Raw genomic sequence first — 18,918 nt, 5'->3', positions numbered from 1 at the left:
TGGACAGAGGAACCTGAAGGGCTGCAATCCATGGGGTCACAAAGACTTGGACACGACTGAGCAACTAACACGGATACAGATCACTTTGTCTGGTCAGTGCCAAGCTTTTAAAGTGAGTTCTTAGAACGCAAGTGTTGCAGAAACTTAATAAACTGACTCCAGCGTCTGCATTTTACCATGAAGCTAATGAAAGGCCTAGAGAGGTGACATCACTTGCCCAAGGTCACAGCTAATTAGTTGAGCTGCCGGGATAAGAACCACCTGTCCAGGCCCCCAGGCCAACACCCTCTGGTTGCTCACATCTCCAACCACAGCCCAGGAAGGGATTCCCATAGACTGTGAGGAAGCTCCCAGAACAAAGGTTCTGAAGCTGTGCACCAGCTACACCAGCTCAGGTTTGCCTAAAAGGCATGACTTCTGCAAAGAAAAGGGGAAGTGAAAACTGGAAATATTTTCACCGCACCACCTCTGTGTTTCTCTAGAAGGCTGAAGCCAACAGGAGCTTCACTTCCCACTCCGGGGCCAGGTCAGCAGGAAGAGGAAAACGAAGGAGCTGCCTCAGTTCTTTCCCACAGTGTTTGGGCTTTGGCTGCACAAGGTTAGAATTACAAAGAAATCACCCTACAACCAAGAGCCTGTGGCTTCTCCCCGGATTCAGAGTCACTTCCGAGTACCTTCCTGAACAGCAGCAGAGCTCCTAGGCCCTCAAGCATCCATTTCCACTTCCTGAAAGACCATCTCTCCCCTTTGGGCAATGCTGGACTAGTTTTTACACATCACAAACATCTGCACGTGCCTGGGGACAACTGTCCCAGATTTTAAGGATCACGGAATATAAGAACTGGAGAGTCAATTCAGCCAAACATCTTCCCCATGTTATGGTCTCTTTCCTCTTGGGGGAGGAAAAAAAAAAAAATCAATGTACTTTTTTTCTATTAAGACCATTGAAAAACTGAAAATTTAAAATCCATAATCCCATGGGCCCATAATAACCATCCTTAGGATTTTGGCTGATTACCTACCAGGCTTTAATTTTCTGGGCCAGTGTGTATTTTAAGCAAGGTTATCATCATCATATACAATTACTTTCATATGCTTTTTCTTAACCTATGGTTGTATCAAAAAAATTCCCCATGCTGCTAGTCTTCCCATACATAATTCCAAAGGCTATTTAGTATTTAATCAACTATATTTACCTAACTGCTCTCCTACTGTGGGACATTTACATTTGTTCCTAGTGTTTCATGACACAAATAAGGCTTCACTGAACCCTATTGTGTGTGCAGGTTTTTTCAGAGTTATTATTTGAAGTTATTTCCTTCAAAGAGCTTACCAGAAGTCAATCTCCCCTTTTTTTTTTTTTTTAATTGTTGGAGAAACACAGGCCTGGAGTGATTAAATGTCTGATAAGGCAAAACGAACAGCCTCTAGGGACCCCGGTTCCATCCTGACTCAGCTGTCAGCGATTAGCCGTGAGAATAGCAACCAGCAGCTCAACTCCTCTGAGACTCAGTTTCCCTTGGGTGTTAGGGGATCAGTCCCTCCAAGCCTATCAGTGTCTCTGTCCACCATTCCACACGGCCTCCCAGGAGACACCAAATCACCCACCTGTCTCCCTTCTTTTCACATCAGCTGCTCAGGAGAATGACCTGGTCTACACTCATCGTGAGATCAGAATTGTTTAAACAGGCAGGGACCTTGCAGTCCAAGCCTAGGCCTTGCAAACTGTGGCAGCTGCAGTGGCTGTTTCTCCCTCCGCCCCCGAGTCCTTGGCGCTGAATCCAGGTCAGCCATGGACTCTGACAGCCCTCGCTTCATACCTGAGTGTGCTGACCAGAGGGCGCTGTGTTGACAGTAAACACACACAGGCCTGCACTTGGGGGCTTCCCAGAATTCTGCCATTCGGGTGGTGGAGCTGGCCTGAGTCTCCTATCAGACTTCTCGAGGACAGCAGAGGCCACTGAGCCTGCGACCCCTAGTCACACCCCCAGGGGATCCATGCAGGTGCAAACATGGCCCTCAGCCCAGAGTACGCGGAACCGATGGAGGACCAGCACTCCTGTTTGCATCTTGTCTACACCGGAGTTTGCATTTATTTCTGTCCTATTTAAACAATAAAAAATAACCAGGAGAGAAGGGAAGACAATGAGACCAGCATTTCTCAGGCTCTCAGCATCCTGCTTAACACCTGCAGCTCCCCAGCTATTGTCCCCCCAGGGATGGAATCAGATGACGTGCACTCCAATTTAGTCACTGTTTCCCCCTTTTCATCCTTCGGCTGTGAAAGCCCTATGGCCCATGGATTTTGCAGCACATTGTGTTGGTAGATACGCCAGCTTTGGAGTCAGGCGCTCCCACGCTGAATTGCAATTCCACTTCTCTGCTGGGTGAAGCCTGACAAAATAGCCTGTTTTCACGGACTCGAAGACACTGCTGCGAAGACCAATGGTGATTTTACTTACTACCAAGAAAGAAAAGCTGGTGCCAATTAAACTATGACCTGACATCAATTATAAGTCAGTTCCCTATTTTAGATGATAAGTGTGGGGAAAAAAAAAATGTGTCCTAGGTACGTCAACGAGGCATGATATTCAAGCTCTCTCCAGTGCAACTTCTCACTTGTAAGACGGAGACGTTGCATGCCCGACCGGGAAGCCTGGTTGTACGGTGGGAATGAAGTGACACTTGTGCCCTGGACCTGATCCAAAGTACTTGAGAACATGTGAGCTCCTCATACGTAACTTTGTCCTGTATTTTCCAAGACTCCTGCAAATCTGTTATCATACCTTCATAGTTTAAAAAAATACAAAACATTTCAAATTTCAAAAAAAGAAAATGTCAGCTCCTCTTCTCGTTCCAAAAGGGGTGGGTAGGTTCTAGATAGGTTAGATGTTCTTTTCAGAACAGTGAGCGTATCTCACACGTCTTTGACCTCTTCTCAAAGCCCTCCATGACCTAGAACAAGGCCGTACACATTCTAGGCATCCAATAGATGAATAGTGAATACAGCGTAAACTAGTTTGAAAGCTGATGTATGCCCACGTGCAGCACCCCTGTGGGAGGGTGTGGCCGCTGCAAGTCCCCTGGCTCCCCCAGGACCTGTCAGTGTCTAGCGCGTCTCTCAGTATCATCCTGGGTCATGGGGGCTGGAAAGGAGAAAAGCAGATGGCAGGTATACATCCTCCATGGAACTCGCACGCGGGCCGGCTGTGGACAGCAGCCCACTGTACTGGGGTCAGCACTTGTGGCCACATCTCAGGTCCACAGACCAGCACAGCACTTGTGGTACCTCGGCCTCCCAGCGAAAACTGGGCTGCCTGTGCGCCGTGGATGTGAACGGCTGTGCGTATGAAGTCAGACAGGCCATGTCCCCAGGGGCTCTCAACCTGTCCCCAGGCCTGAGACTGCACTGTGCCATGTAAACAAACGTCCCACGTGGCTGATGCTGGAAGGAGAACAGTTCAGACAAACAGGACTGCGTAGCATGGAGGGATTTTCCCCAAAAATGTTTACAGCTCCTGTTTTCTCCTCTAGTGCCTCTGGAAAAGGGCAGGGAAACAATCTCATTTCCTACCACCCACTTTTGATTATTCATAGTCAGGTAGGAGAAGAGAGGCACTGCCAATAACAAATTTAAATGACAAGTCATCCGAAATCCTGATGCCGCCCTTGACTTGAATCAAGAGACATCACAAAGCCACCCACTGCTGCCTCCAAGCTCCAATTAGTTGGAATTTCACAGTCTCGGTTCCCTAAGGAACGCTCACACAGATGGGTATTGCTTTCACAAAGTTAATGGGACTTGAAAGGGGAAGAAAGCAATAAAAATTACCGAAATAGCAATTACCTATTCGTGGAGGCGTATCTGCTTGAGCGCTTGTGTGGCCTTTGCCCTCGGATGGAGATAGGACAGAGGGAGCAGGGAGAGGAGGGATAGAGTCAGAAACCACGTCCCCACCAGAGCTGCAGAGCAGAGGCTGTGCAGGGGGAAGGAAGGATACTCTCCCACCCAGTCCCAGGCCGGCCTGCACGGTTCTCGCGAGATCGAGGGGCATCAATCTCGGCCCTCCCCCAGCCCCTCGATGCAGACTCCAAAGTCCCTCTGCTGCTTTGTGCTTTGGGCTCTTCATTGGCCAAAGGCGAGAAAAACCTCAGAGGGCTGCTGAGAGGCTTAAGGAAGCGTCTCCTGCAAGGGGAACCTGCATTCCTGCCCTGGTGTCACTCAGCCTCCTCTGGGGCCACCTGCCACCCAAAGTCCCCGGGGGAGTTACGTCACTTACCTCTGGTTGCCCATTTCTGACCTCTAAAGAGGATTTTAGGAGACATACCCCAGGACTTCTTATTAATGACAGAGTCCTTACTAACAAATATGGGAGGTAGTACCTACACATCATTAAGCATCCACTAATCATTAGCACCTCATTCCTAGGAGAAAAGGAAACAGAGGCAAAAGTTTGGATTTCTCAAAAATCCCTGTTCAGATCAAGAATATATGACTGCTTTGCTCACAGCCAAATTTCCCAGTCCAACAGAAGTTTCTACAGTGATGGAAATGTTCTACACTGCACAGGCCAGCCACTTGTGGCCTTTGAGCACTTGAAACGTGGCTACAGCAATTGAGGACCTGGATTCTTTATTTAGTTGTAATTTATACAAAGTTAAAGAGCCATGTATGGTTAGTGACTACAGTAATGCAAAGACCTTGAGAGTGCCTGGTATATCATGTTAGTCGCTCAGTCATGTCTCACTCTCTGCAACTCCACAGACTTAGCCCACCAAGCTCTGGGATTCTCCAGGCAAGAATACTGGAGCCAGTAGCCATTTCCTTCTCCAGAGGATCTTCCCAACCCAGGGATCAAACCTGGGCCTTCTGCGTTGCAGGCTGATTCTTTACCATCTGAAGCTACCAGGGAAGCCCCACCTGATATACAGCTGGTGCTCAATACAGACTGGCTCAAGGGAAGAATGAATGGACACTAACTCACCATCCTAAGTCCTGATTAAGCAGGATTCCCACGCTTTTTGAGCACCCACTTTAAACAAATCCCTGTTTAAGTCTATGACCTTCTGAGTTAGGTATGTTTATCATCTCTGTTTTACAGATAAAGAAAAGGAGGCTCAGAAAAGTGCAGGAGCCCCAGCCACATAAAATGTAGTAAAGCCAAGACTCAACCCCACACAGGAGGACAGGCAGCCTCTTAAAAAACTAGTCAACTTTTCCACTGATGACAAAAGCATTCCGATACTGCACTTTAATTTCAACAGGATGACACCAGATTCAATGATTTTTTTTTTTTTTTTTGGAAACTTGGAAAGAATTTTTCCTTTTGAAAGAGAGCAACGAATACACAGTGTTTCACATTTGGGGACCTTTTAAGAGCCTAGCCAGACAGTGCACTGACCGAGCAAGGACCTCCTGGGTCCCCAGTCAAGAATTAACGGTGCATCCCACCACTGGGGCTGCTCCGTGAAATCAATTCCCACGACAGCCGACTCCTCTGCAGTTGCCTCCTGGTCCTTATGTAGGTCATCACAGGAGGTTCTCACCTCCTAAGGCTGATAGGCACATCCACCTCTCAAGCACTGAAGTGTCCTTCTCCAAGGAGATCACTCATCCCCTCTCACCCAGTGACTCACAGCCCCAGGCCTGCCTCACCCCTTGGGCCATAAAGAAAGAACGTGAAGTTACTCGGTCGTGTCCAACTCTTTTGCAGCCCCATGGACTGTAGCCCACCAGGCTCCTCCATCCATGGGATTTTCCAGGCAAGAGTACTGGAGTGGTGTGCCATTTCCTTCTCCAGGGGGTCTTCCAGACCCAGAGATTGAACCCAGGTCTCCTGCATTGTAGGCAGGTGGTTTACCATCTGAGCCACCAGGGAAGCTCTTAACTATAGGGGTGGAAAGAACACTGACATCTATACACTACCTACCACGTGTGTAACACACAGGTAGCACAAAGCTGCTGTATAGCGCAGGGAGCTCAGCCTGGTGCTCTGTGATGACCGATATGGGTGGGATGGGAGGGTCAAGAGGGAAGGGACAGATGTGTTCATACAGCTGATTCACATGGTTATGAAAACTAACAGAACATTGTAACAGCAATTATATACCAATTAAAAAAAAATAAAACTAAAGCAAGTTAGAGCTTGTGAAGAAGAAAGTGAAGAAGACAGACATCACCATCCGACGCAAGCACAAAACCAGAAGAGGGGCTCGGCCAGCTCCGTCCTCCTCTCTGCTGACCCTCCCCTCCCTCACAGCAAGGCCCCGCCCCACTCCATCACAGGGAGAGTCCCATCACACTGGGAGCACCCAGGCTCGCAACAGTTCCAGCTGCTTCCCACCTCTTAAGGCCCCTTGGGTCTCTCTCAATGGGGTTTTTCCCAGTGGCCCCCCACCAAGCTGCTTCCTCTGCCTCCCCCAGAGCTGTATCATCTGTGACTGTCACCATTTGGAATCCGAGGGCAAGAGGAAAGTGGCACTTACTCCTGACAGTGGGAGGGGAAGACTTGCTGACTATATATATATTTAACTCTAGGTAAGAAAATTTTTTAAATTCTGGACATTTTTAAGCCACTCTTTCTCCGAGGCAAATCAATTCATAGGAAACAATTTTTCCCAGAGTGCTGCTACAGGGCCAAGCGATTCCTTGAAGAGGATTTTCATAGAGCGTTCTACAACTTCCTTTCAGTTATTTACGTCAGACGGTAATGAATCTGCCTGCAATGCAGGAGGCCCAGTTTGATCCCTGGGTCGGGAAGATCCCATGGAAGAGGGCACGGCAACCCACTCCAGAATTCTTGCCTGGGAAATCCCGTGGACAGAGAAGCCTGGCGGGCTACAGTCCTTGGGGTCACAAAGAGTCAGACACGACTGAGCAATTAACACCCTCTTCTTGGTCCAGGATAAGCCCCACCTCCTCCAAAGGTTCTTCCAAACCATCTCACCCTCAGGAGTAATCTGGAGTTCTCAGCTCTCAGGCAGCATCCATTATCTGCAAGGCCACCTCCTCAGGGGCCCAGGCTGCCCAAGGGGAAGGGCACTGGGGACCAGTGTGGTCTATTCTCACCGCCCCATGCATTTGATCTCTAACCTCAAACTCAAGCTCCTCCCTCAGCCAAACAAAAGCTCATCAGTGAACTGGGGCCAGCGCTTCTAGAAGACGGCAGGACTTCAGCCCGGATGAGAGGAAGCCCCTCCCAAGTCCCACTCTGTTGCATCTCCTATTCCACCCACACCGCACGTTCTATGAAGAGAATCCTCTTCAAACACGTCCTCTGCTTTTCCCCTTTCTTCTAGCACTCTTTATAGACTGGCACCGGCAAGCTACCCAGGTGGCCAGCCCTTAATCCAGTGCTGATATTTTGGGGTTACTCACGGGCCTGAAGGAAACATTCCCTGCTGCTGCAGGGTAACGATTCGTTCTGTACTTAATCACATACTTCGTTGCATTTCTGTGTCCTTGCAAAGGCTTATCTTCTCTCAAGAACAAAGATTGTATCTTACTATCTCGAGTATTGCTCACCACAGCTACAGCCATTCAAAGGCACTTATTAAATAGAAATGGTTGGGGGGAGGACTCTCTCTCCAGACACTGGGCAAAATAAATGATTGAAAGTTCCTGGCGCACCTCTCAAAAAAAAAAAAAAAAAAAATCTTTGAATTCGGAAAGGTCCTCAAAGGATGTTTAGAGTACCATCAGGGCCCTGGGCAGCTCAGGAGCCCTCATCATCAGCATCTGCTCACATGACTGTCTCGCTATTTTCAATAATGAACCATTTCAATGAATATTTGGCAAAGCTAATTTCACTTGGGTTGGAGAATTAGTTCAGCTGTATCTAGTTTCAAAATCAAAAATAAAGAGTAGCATTTAAAACTCCCCAAAACCTACCCTAAGTTAACAACAAAATCATAAAACCATTGCTTCCACCTCAATAATAAGATAACAACCCAATTTAAAAATGGTCAAGAGATTTGAATAGACATTTCACCAAAGAAGACATATGACTAATAAGCACATGAATAAGTGCCGGACATTATTAGTCATTAGGAAAATGCAAATCAAAATCACGAGATACCATTATGTACTGACTATAACAGCGACAAGTGGAAAGACTGACAATATCAATGTTGGTGATGATGTATGGAAATTAGAATTCTCCCACCTAGCTGGTAGGAATATAAAATAGTGCAGCTACTTTAGAAAATACTTTGGCAGTTTCTTAAGTTAAATATACATACTATGCACATATGCTTAGTCACTCAGTGGTGTCTGACTCTTTGAGACCCCATGGACTGCAGCCCTTCAGGTTCCTCTGTCCATGGGATTTCCCATGCAAGAACACCAGAGGGGGCTGCCATTCCCTTCTCCAGGGCATATTCCTGACCCAGGAGTGGAACCCAGGTCTTCTGCATTGCACGAAGATTCTTTACTGTCTGAGCCACCATGTAACCCATCAATTTCACTCCTAGATATCTAGTCAAAAGAAATGAAAACATGGGTCTATAAAAGACTTTTATGCAAATGTTCATCGCAGCATTATTTATAATAGCTAAAAACTAGAAATACAAATACCCATCAAATGGTGAATGGATAAAACAAAATGTGTTCTACGTATATAATACAATATAATTCGGCAATTAGAAAAAACAATGAACTCCTGATACATGCAACAGAATGATGGATATCAAAAACATGCAAGGTGAACAAAGCCAGGCTTAAAAGACTACACTTATATGATTCCATTTATACGAAATTCCTAGGAAAGGCAAACTGTTAGATCAGTGGTTGCCTGGTGCTAGGGGTGGGAAAGGGGGACTGGCCAAAAACAAGTATGAGGAAATGTCGGGGGATGTTGAAGTGTTTGAAGCTTTTGGTAGTGATAGTTTCACAAGCAAACCTACATTTACTAAAACCTGCGTTTACTAAAAATCATAAAATCATTTACAACGGTGAATTTATGATTAAATATAAAGCACGTCTCAGTAAAGCTGTTTTGCCTTTTTTTTTTTTTTAAGTAATGCTAAAGCTGCAAACCAACTTAATTTGGGGCTTCAAAACTGGATAGTTTCAGTTTATGGATATTAAAGCTAACTAAGAGAGCATCTCAGTACCCTAAGGGCTATTCTAGTTGGAAATTGGAAATTTAAAAAACAATTCATATCATTTAATGTAAAGTTACTTTCCCGCAATTTTTCATACTCACTAACAATTCTCAGGGAAAGTCTAGAGGCTTCCCTGGTGGTCCAGTGGCTAAGATTCCACACTCCCAATGCAGGGAGCCCTGGGTTTGATCTCTGGTTGGGGAACTGGATCCCACATGACGCAACTAAGACCTAGAGCAGCCAAATAAATAAATAAACTTTTTTTAAAATAAAGTCTAAACCCCAAGGCATCCCAGACTTGCCCAAACCTGACAGACCAGTTCCCCCACAGCCCTGCTGACAGGTCGAGGGCTGTTAGGGCGAGGGGTCCACGAGACTCCCAGCCGGGAGTGTGGGAAAAGTCTTTTCACAGCAAGGAACTCCCCCGCACCCACCCAACATCTTCCAGCTTCTGAGCAAGGCTCAGTGAGTGCGTGTGTGCTGAGTCTCTTCAGTCGTGTCCGACTCTTTGTGACTCTATGGACTGCAGCCGGCCAGGCTCCTCTGTCCCTGGGACTCTCCAAGCAAGACTACTGGAGTGGGTTGCCATGCCCTCTTTCAGGGGATCTTCCCAACCCAGGGATCAAACCTGCATCTTTTATGTCTCCTGCATTAGCAAATGGGTTCTTTACCACTAGCGTCACCTGGGAAGCCCCAGGGATCCACACCTATCAGCCGAGTTCCCCACAGCAGCTTCTCCTAGTCTTTCTAGACCCACATTCTGGCCAGGTCTGCCAGGCATCTCCTTGCCCAAATACCCTGGCCAGGTGGCCTTGGTCCAGCTGAAATCTGTACTTGTCCGAATTCTCCAGAGAAACAGGATCAATAGAATATGGATAAATAGAGAGCGAGGTTTAATTTTAAGGAATTGGCTCATGCCATGAAGAGGACTGGCAAGTTCTAAAATTTACAGGACAGGCCAGCAGGCTGGAAACTGGGGAAGAGCTGATGTTGCCATTTCCAGTAGGAAAGCGGTCTGAAAGCAGAAATGCTCCTTTCTCGGGGGCCTCAGTCTTTCCTGACTCCTGACTCCTTCGAGGCCTTAAGCTAATACTTGAACTCAAAGGGTCTCTGCCTCCTGGTGGTCCTCTGCTGATACACGCCATGCAAGAGGTGCTCCGTGAAGACCTGCAAACCTACATAAAACTCCATGGAGATGGTCATGTTCATCTACTCTCCCATTACCTACCTAAACCCATGTGCATCCTAAATTTAGTGATAATGACAAGGTTGGCATCATTTGATCCCCATATATATTTTTCTCTCTACTGTTTTACCATGGTCATTGCAACAGCACCAAAATGCCAAATATGCAATTTGACAAAGTAGATAAAGAACCTCCATCATCAAGAAACATCCACAGCTGTAAAATCTTTAACCAAATCTGTGTTCTTATCACCAGCACCTGTGTGGAGTGTGGACTGGCTCAGAATGACCACTCATAATCCCTCCACCTCTGCCCTTCAGTAGACTGGTCCCTGCAGCATTTTGTGGTGCAGCCTCCACATCGTGAGAGAACCGCCAAAAAGGCTGGGTCAGGAGAAAGCATCAGGCAGGAACAGGAACACCTGGGGGCGGGGAGGACTTCCCTTTTCAGGCGGCGAGACAAGTAGTTTTTGTGTTTGGGAGCTGCATGTGGACAGTGTTGCACCCACTACATGGGCGCAGGAGGCAGAGGAGGCTGCTTGAGAGAGAAATGCTTGATAAAGGCAACACACAGAGAAGAGCAGAACTCAAAATGGTGAAATTCCAGGAGTTCGTGGGTTCCAGGTACCTACGGAGACCCAGCAACATCCCTGCCCCGAACTCCATGAGGTGCCCTGCATCCTTCCCACAAGTGATGCTAAATCTTCCCGGAGGACGGTGAGCGCCTGGAAACACACCATCAGCACTTTGGAGACCACATATCTGTGAAGCCAGGACTGGATTTTCAGCACGGACGCCATCGGAAGCCTAGTTTATGCACATTCCCTTTTTAAAATAAGGAAACTTCAAACTCTACTTTCTGAATCTAGCAGGAAGGAGTCATCTCATCAGAAAATGAGGGGGAAAGTATCTCCAGAAATACCACGTGGGACTGTCTAAATTACTGACCACACTGGGGTGAGGTAGAACCAACATTTACTGAGCTGACGCAGACAAAGGGAGGTGGGGGGGTGCAGTGAGCATGGACTAAGTCTTTATCTTGCCTCCCACATTTAAACTGCCACACCAACTCTATATGATAGTATCCTTAACTCCATTTTATTGATGAAAAAACTGAGGCTCACAAAGGGTGTTACCTCTGCCAAAGCCACACAGTTGTAACCTGCCAACCTTTCCCAACATTGGTTACTTTTATGTATCACCACATCTTAAATCATAAGGCTCTTTGATGGATCAGGATGTCCTTGAATCAAAATAGAGAACTAATTGCCTATTTCTTTCTCAGTGAAACCTTTAAAACACGCTATTTACTTTCACTTTTTTTGGGGGGGGATGCGAGGTTCTTTCCCAGTTTCAGGTATCAAAATGTCCAACTTCATTTGGCTTCTCCCCGCTCCAAAATAAACTTCTGCAGAGTTGTACGTTTGCAAAGCCAGATACCATCAACAATCATTCACCTGAGCCTAATTTCAGTTAGATGAAATGAGGCTGGTGATGCTTGACTTTTCCTAACAGTAAATAGAGTCATTTCTTTCATTTACATAAAGCCCCAGAGCTTTCTCAACTCTACACCAAATCAATAGACCGAAATAATTTCTCTCTGTGCTCAGGGGCAGACACTCAGAGGAAAATGCAATTGCCTTTACTACAGTCTTCAGACAGGAATAGATGGAGAACAGACCCTGAAGGAAAAACAGGAAATGGAGGGTTTGCTGGAGTTTCAGAACGGTTACTATCAACTCCAAGTACACCGTGTGGTTATCTGCAGCCGTATCTCTGCTCGTGTGGCAACGGTGACCGAGGGGGCCCTGTTTCCTCCCCACTCTCTCAGGCCTGTCCCCGCAGCCCTCCTCAACCTTGAGCAATTTGCTGACACTGTGAAGTAGGGCAGAAAAGGACACAGTGCTCCCAGTCCGCAGCTAATGATGCCAAACAAGTTGGGGCAAGATCAGAGTGGAGCAAGTTCAAGGCTCAATGAAACCCTACAGCCTTATTTAAAGCAGCATCCATCCCAGGGGGAGACCTCCCCAAAGGAGCCTGCACTGTTTTCTCTAAAAATCGGGGCAGGGACCATGAGAACAGATGTTGCCTTGTGACACGTAAAGGCAACAGGTATTTTAACACAGTTCCCCTGCCAGCTTAACAACTCATGGTGGGGGACGCCTTGTTTTCCCAAAGGCAGAGAACCATCACACTTCTGTGTCTGGCTGCTACAGCATCCGTGCCACCTGAGAGCTGGATGGAAATTTTGCATCTTGGGTCCCACCCTGGAATCTGCATTTTGACAAGATCCCCAACCACAAATTAATGTTTGCAAGGTACCAGGCTACTGCACACCGGACAAAAATGTTCTGTATTTACCGACACATCCTGTTGATAAGCAGAGCATTCATTCATTCGATGAAAGGCATTCATTTGGCAATCAAGAAATATTTATAGCATGCCTATGATGTGACTCAGTGCCTGGCACCGTCTAGGGGAGATAAGGCAACCCGGTGAGTCAAGCAGACAAAGGCCCTACCACCTCGAAGAACTTACATTCTAACTGCGCAGACAAATAGCAAATAGAAGAATAAGCAAACACGTAAAAGAGATTATCACCACCTTTGATAAAGAATCCATGTATTTATCCTTTGAGCACACTGGCCTGCAAGCAAAATGCCATATGCACTAGATTATTCATTACAGATTTGTATAAGCAAAAGGTAGGAAACAACTGAAATGTTGAGTCACGCTGCTGCTGCTGCTAAGTCACTTCAGTCATGTCTGACTCTGTGCGACCCCAGAGACGGCAGCCCACCAGGCTCCCCCATCCCTGGGATTCTCCAGGCAAGAACACTGGAGTGGGTTGCCATTTCCTTCTCCAATGTGTGAAAGTGAAGTCACTTAGTCGTGTCCGACTCCTAGCAACCCCATGGACTGTAGCCTACCGGGCTCCTCCGTCCATGGGATTTTCCAGGCAAGAGTACTGGAGTGGGGTGCCATTGCCTTCTCCTGAGTCACAGGGAACTGCTTAAATAAATTCTGGTTTATCCATACAGTGAAATGCCATGCAGCCAAAAACAGGAAGACCAGGACTTTTACCGAGTTTCCCATATATGTATGTATGTGTGCACGCTCAGTTGCTCAGTCATATCCTACTCTTTTCGACTCCATGGACTGTAGCCCACTAGGCTCCTCTGTCCATGGAATTTTCTAGGCAAGAACGGGAGTGGGGTTCCATTTCCTACTCCAGGGGATCTTCCCCACCCAGGGATTGAACTGGTGTCTCCTACATTGGCAGGTGGATTCTCTACCACGAGCCACCTGGGAAGTCTAGTGTAGACTTTCAAAATCTTCAAAAGGGACATAAAAACTTATAACCATGATTACCACCAGTTGAATGACAGGGATTACAGGACACTTCCTCCTCATTGTGTACTATTTTGAATGTGTTAGAGCTTTTCAAATTTGTGCCATCTGAATACATAACCTACTTAAAATAACTGAATTAAGGCTAGTTTTTACACAGATGCTTTAATGTGAGTGCAAGAAAAGATGGAGGTACACAGTGCTGAGACTCGGGGAGTGGGGGTTGGGTCAAGATTGAGGAAGGGGCAGGATTTCAGGAAGAGGTACCACCGGGGCTGAACCTGGAAGGGTGAAACAGGCATCCATCACACACATGAGGCAGAAGGGAGTTCCTGACAGAGGCGTGGACGCAGGAACAAAAGAGGATCTTTCCAGGAAACCCGCAGTTTGGTTTAGTTGCAGGGCATGGGGTTCCAGAACCACCAGCAGGACATGAGGCTGGACAGAGGCAAGGTCTTGCCTGCTGTGCCAAGAAGTTGGGGCTTTTCTTCGAAGTGATGAAAGCGGGGAGTTTGCACCTCTTCGAGGTTATTCCAGCAGCAGCGTGGAAGGTGGACAGAGGCAGGGGTGGAGGTGGGCAGACTGGAGCCTAATTCAGATGAGATAAGGGGCTAGTTCCTTCTTCAGGGGAAGCAATGACGTAGACGAGGCAACAGACGTGAGAACAGTGGGGAGTCGGCATCAACCAGACTTAGGAACTGATTCCATCAGAGGGGTAGACACAAATAAAGGATAATGCCAACCATCTCACCTGGGCTGCCACTCTCTAAGAAGGAAGTGAGGCAAAGGAGCAAATTTAGGAGATGGGAGAGGAAGGCATGACTACTTCTGGGGAGGTGGGGGAAGCACAGTGGGAGGTTCACATCTCTAGCTGTATGTCCTTGAGAAATTCGACTCCAGCCTCTTCTGTAAAGTAGGGCCAATAGTCAAGCTAGAGGATTATTTTAGTCATGAAATGAAACACGTCATAGACCACACCTACCCCATTGCACATAGTAGGCATGTGACAAGAGGCAGCCCGGACGCTGTAGAAATTATACGTTGTAGAAAAATGTCTCCAACAGAGAAACGCTAAGTTCGCTAAGGTAGGGATTTCAGGTCAGTTTTTGGAAATCAGTGGAGGATGCTGTGGTTCAATCAATTGCAAGTTTTGCGTCTCCATCCTGGCCACTGCCCCTCACCTCTGACCAGTATGGATGGAGGGCACAGATCTCTTGCCATTGCTGGGCAAGCAACTCAAAGAAGGATAAGAAGAGGAGGCCAGGACCAACCAAGCTTGGCTTGTTTCAATTCCAGGCAAACACTAGTGTCTACAAACCCTCAATGGCCAGGCTGGCCCCATAGCTGTTTGGGGTTTTTCACTTCCTGTGTTGCATGCGTTCAACCTCCAACTGTGACAGTGCAGCAAACCGAGATGACCAACCCATCGGGCACACGCAGGTACAATGGAAAGAAGTCAAGTCTAGCGATTTTCCAGTGAAGATGAAGCCTCGAATGAGCCCAATCCAATCATCTCTAAATCCAGAGCCTCCACATTGCCTACAATCAAAAGCAGGTGGTCTGATTACCTGTGAAATCAGGAATTTTAAATAATTTAAATGGCCAAGACTTACCATGAAAATATGAACACACCCCTCTTCCTTAGGCATGATTAAACCAAGTCTACTTCTTTCGCCTCTGACACTTCATTCTGAAAAGGTAACCCATCTCTGTCTCATCAAGGAAAAAAAAAAAAATCACAGGGATTTTTAAAAATAAGAACAGAAGAAGTATCCAGAAATGTATCATTTGTGCCACTTCTCTCAAAGCCAGAAAACCAGAACATCCCTGTTCCCCAAACTGCCGCCCTCCAGGAGCCATGCTCTGCAGTTGCTCTGTGGGCCTGACCTTCAGTGCTGAGCTGCCATGGGGTGCGGGGGGGCAGGGGCACAGTGTTACAACAAGGTCTTTCTGATGTGATCAGTCATAAGCCCTTGAACAGAGACAGGGCTCAAGACGGATCTGTTTTGTATGTATTGCTCTTACAGATTTATGCTATAAGACAGTTATCATCCATTGAATATGCACAGCTCCATCGTGACCACAGAGGCTAGCTACCCAACATATATATTAGATCAAACAGAAAAGGAATATTGGCCAGAACCCAATGACATTACATTCAAAACCAAAGAAACCAGGCAACAAAAGTCAGAAACTTAATAAAATTTACGTGAAAACTGACAGCCGTGGACAGCCTCCTTAGATATCCTATCAGATGTCCCATCTGAGTCAACAACGGAATGGCCTGATAAACATGGTTTTCTAGGGAGAGCGTGTTCTACATCTGATCATAGTTCTGGAAAGATAGAATTAAAATATATGTACATGTCACCAACCCTAAATCCATGCCTGTTTTTAAAAATAAAACATTCTTTCCAAGATTGCATAAATTCCCACTGGTCTCTGGATGCTGTCTCTGCTCCTTCCCAGGGCTGCTCCTCCAGCTCTTCCCTAACATGGCATCCTGGGCTCTAAGCTGCGTCTCTTTTCCTGGCCAACAAAAATTCCAACTTTCAAGGGTGGGCAATGACATCTTCTCAGGCCCTAAGGAGCGAGCAGAGTCGGACACGACTGAAGAACAACAAAGGAGTGAGCAACCATCCAGGTTCATATAAGAACTGCTGATGGACAGCAAAACATGCACTTCTTCCTCTGGGCACGTCAGGGACTCTGATACTCTGCTCGGAGGTGGTCCAGTCTGCCTGGATTAGGTGGGGGAAACCAGCGGTGATGGCTGTTAAGCTCATCCCCAACCTGCCTGTCACCAGGCCCTGGAACTACTCTTGCCAGGAATTAAGGAGGGCCCCTTGCATGTTCCCACGTGACGCTGGCAGCCTCTGGAACTACTGCATTCATCCCTAAATTACTAAGCTGTTACTGTTGAGTCGCTAAGTCCTGTCTGACTCTTTTGCCATCCCGCGGACTTAACCACCTGATGCGAAGAACTGACTCACTAGAAAAGACCCTGATGCTGGGAAAGATTGAAGGCGGGAGAAGAAGGGGACAGCAGAGGATGAGATGGTTGGATGGCATCACCGACTGGATGGACGTGAGTTTGAGCAAGCTCGGAGAGTTGGTGATGGACAGGGAGGCCTGGCGTGCTGGCAGTCCATGGGGTCACAAAGAGCCAGACACGACTGAGCGACTGAACTGAACTGACTGCATCCTACCAGGTTCCTCTGTCCAAAGGATTTTCCAGGCAAGAATACTGGAGTGGGGTGCCATTTCCTCCTCCATCGAACCCAAGTCTCCTGCATAGGCAGGCGGATTCTTTACCACTGAGCCACCTAGGAAGCCCTAAATTACTAAGATCCTACTCCAAAACAGCGCGGAAGTCAGTTATTGGGCAGCAGCACCTGAAAGTTAAGTCTTTCTGGTTTTATCAAGTAACTCCCAGACGTCCTAAAAGATACGCGCCCCACCCCCATCCCACCACTCCCACCATCCTAGCAAAGAGGAAATAATTCTCTGATTGTCACATCTCTAATCTCCCTCTAAACTAACAACGCCGCAGAAAGAAACAAACTATCCTAGCAGGGCGCCACAGCTACCGACAGTCAGGTAATCTATTGCCCGCAGGAAAACCCGAGACACGTGTGCGGCCCTTTATTCAGGCGTTCCTGGGCGCGCACCCGCCTCTCGCAGGCGCGCACGCAAACACACACATTCGGGCGCTACACACACACAGCTGGCGACTTAGTTTTGTCTTCCTGCGAGCGGCTCATCCCCAGTCCTAAGCATTTCCTCCGCCTGATCGAGTTCCCCGGAACCCGCGCCTCCTCCAGCCTCCGCGCCACGCACGTGGGAAAGCGCGCCCGAGTGGTGCCAGAAGGGAGGAGGGAAGCGTAGGTGTGGGGAAGGCCAGGGATGACGGCGGCGAAAGCTCCGAGTGGGATGTGGGATCTCGGGTCCCCGAGGGCGCTGTAGGTGCCATGTAAGCTTCCGGGATGAAGAGGGGGCGAGGGGGAGAAAAGCAGCGGGGGAGGGAAGGCGAGAAGGGGCTGGAGGGAGGTGGGGAGGGGTCGCTCACCCAGAGTCTTGACGGCGATCTGCCTGGTGAGGGGCGGCGGAAGGTTGATGCACACCAAGTCCACGTCCTGATGCAGGAGCACTTCGTCAATGCGGCTGGTGTAGAAGGGGACGCTCATCTCCTTGGCCAGCTCCTCCGCTTCCTCCTGCGTGCGGCCCCACAGCGCCTTCACCGCGAAGCCCTCGTCTTTCAGCAGCGGGATGATGACACGGGCCGTGAGGCTAGTGCCGAACACGCCTACCCCGGGAAGCATGGCTGCTCCGATCCGCCTGGTTCGGCGTTAGCTCGGGATCTCCGCTCGAACACGCGCGCGCACACACCGCACACAAATACACACACACACACCCCTCTAGACAGTCTGGCACCCGGCTCGCCGCGGTGCGCCAGCCACCGTGCACCGGGCAGGGCGCCCGGGTGCCCAAGAACGCACCGAGCTGCAGAAGGAGCGGGCTCGGGCGTCTCAGCTCGGTGACCGCTGCTGTGTCAGCCACGCGAGGCTCCGGTCCTTCCCAGAGGCGGCGGCAGGCACCCCGCCGGGACGCCAGAGGCCCCGAAGCCCCGCGGAACCCGGGCTCAGGCGGCTCCCCCGTGGCAGCGCCGGCCGGTTGCGTGCGCCCCGCCGAGGCCGCTCCATGGCCGGCTCATCCCCGCGCGCCCGCGCCGCCGCAGCCGGGGACCGGCTCTCTCCCCCGCGCGCGTAGTTTACCGCAGCCGGCGAGTCGCACGCACAAGCCTCGACCGGACCGGCCAGGCTGCGGGGGGGGTGGGGGTCCCAGTCCTCGCTGCCCGCCGCTCCAAAGGAAATAAACCGGCGGCCACCGGCAGGCCGGCTAAGCAGGAGGCTCGGAGGGCGCCGGGCGCGGATGCGGAACGGCAGAGCAGCGGCGGCCACGACCCGGCGCCAGCCTTCTCACGCTGCTGCCATGTTCGCTGGTCGGGGCCGGGCTCCGGGCTCCCGGCTCCCGCGGGCGCGAGGGCGGAGTTGGTGAGTTTGGCTGTCAGCGGCCGAGGGAGGCGGGGCCCTGGGGGTGCCTGCCCCGCCCCCGCCACAGCGCCGCTCGCCATTGGCCGCCGCGCTCCGCCCCCGCCCCCGCGCCGCCGGGGCCCCGGGTGCGCGCTGCGCCCTGGCCAGCACTCGCGCGGCTCCTCCCCGGCCCCGCCTCGCTCGCCTCCAGCCTCGCTCATCTCCGCTTTCTTCACCCTCCGCC

General features: G+C 49.3%; 1 protein-coding gene across 1 annotated transcript in view; it reads right to left on the bottom strand.

Moving 5' to 3' along the window:
• The window catches only part of GFOD1 (Gfo/Idh/MocA-like oxidoreductase domain containing 1), a 102,476-nt gene extending 83,773 nt beyond the window's left edge, over nucleotides 1-18,703 (bottom strand). The window contains exon 1 of the mRNA XM_012101273.5: nucleotides 17,711-18,703. Coding sequence (XP_011956663.1) covers nucleotides 17,711-17,963 — 253 coding nt within the window. The 5' untranslated portion in view covers nucleotides 17,964-18,703. The remainder of the gene's footprint in view (nucleotides 1-17,710) is intronic.
• Between the last annotated feature and the right edge of the window lie 215 nt (nucleotides 18,704-18,918).

The sequence above is a fragment of the Ovis aries genome, chromosome 20 (assembly GCF_016772045.2).
Source record: "Ovis aries strain OAR_USU_Benz2616 breed Rambouillet chromosome 20, ARS-UI_Ramb_v3.0, whole genome shotgun sequence".
Classification (NCBI taxonomy): Eukaryota; Metazoa; Chordata; class Mammalia; order Artiodactyla; family Bovidae; genus Ovis; species Ovis aries.
This window is presented reverse-complemented; position numbering and strand designations above follow the sequence as displayed.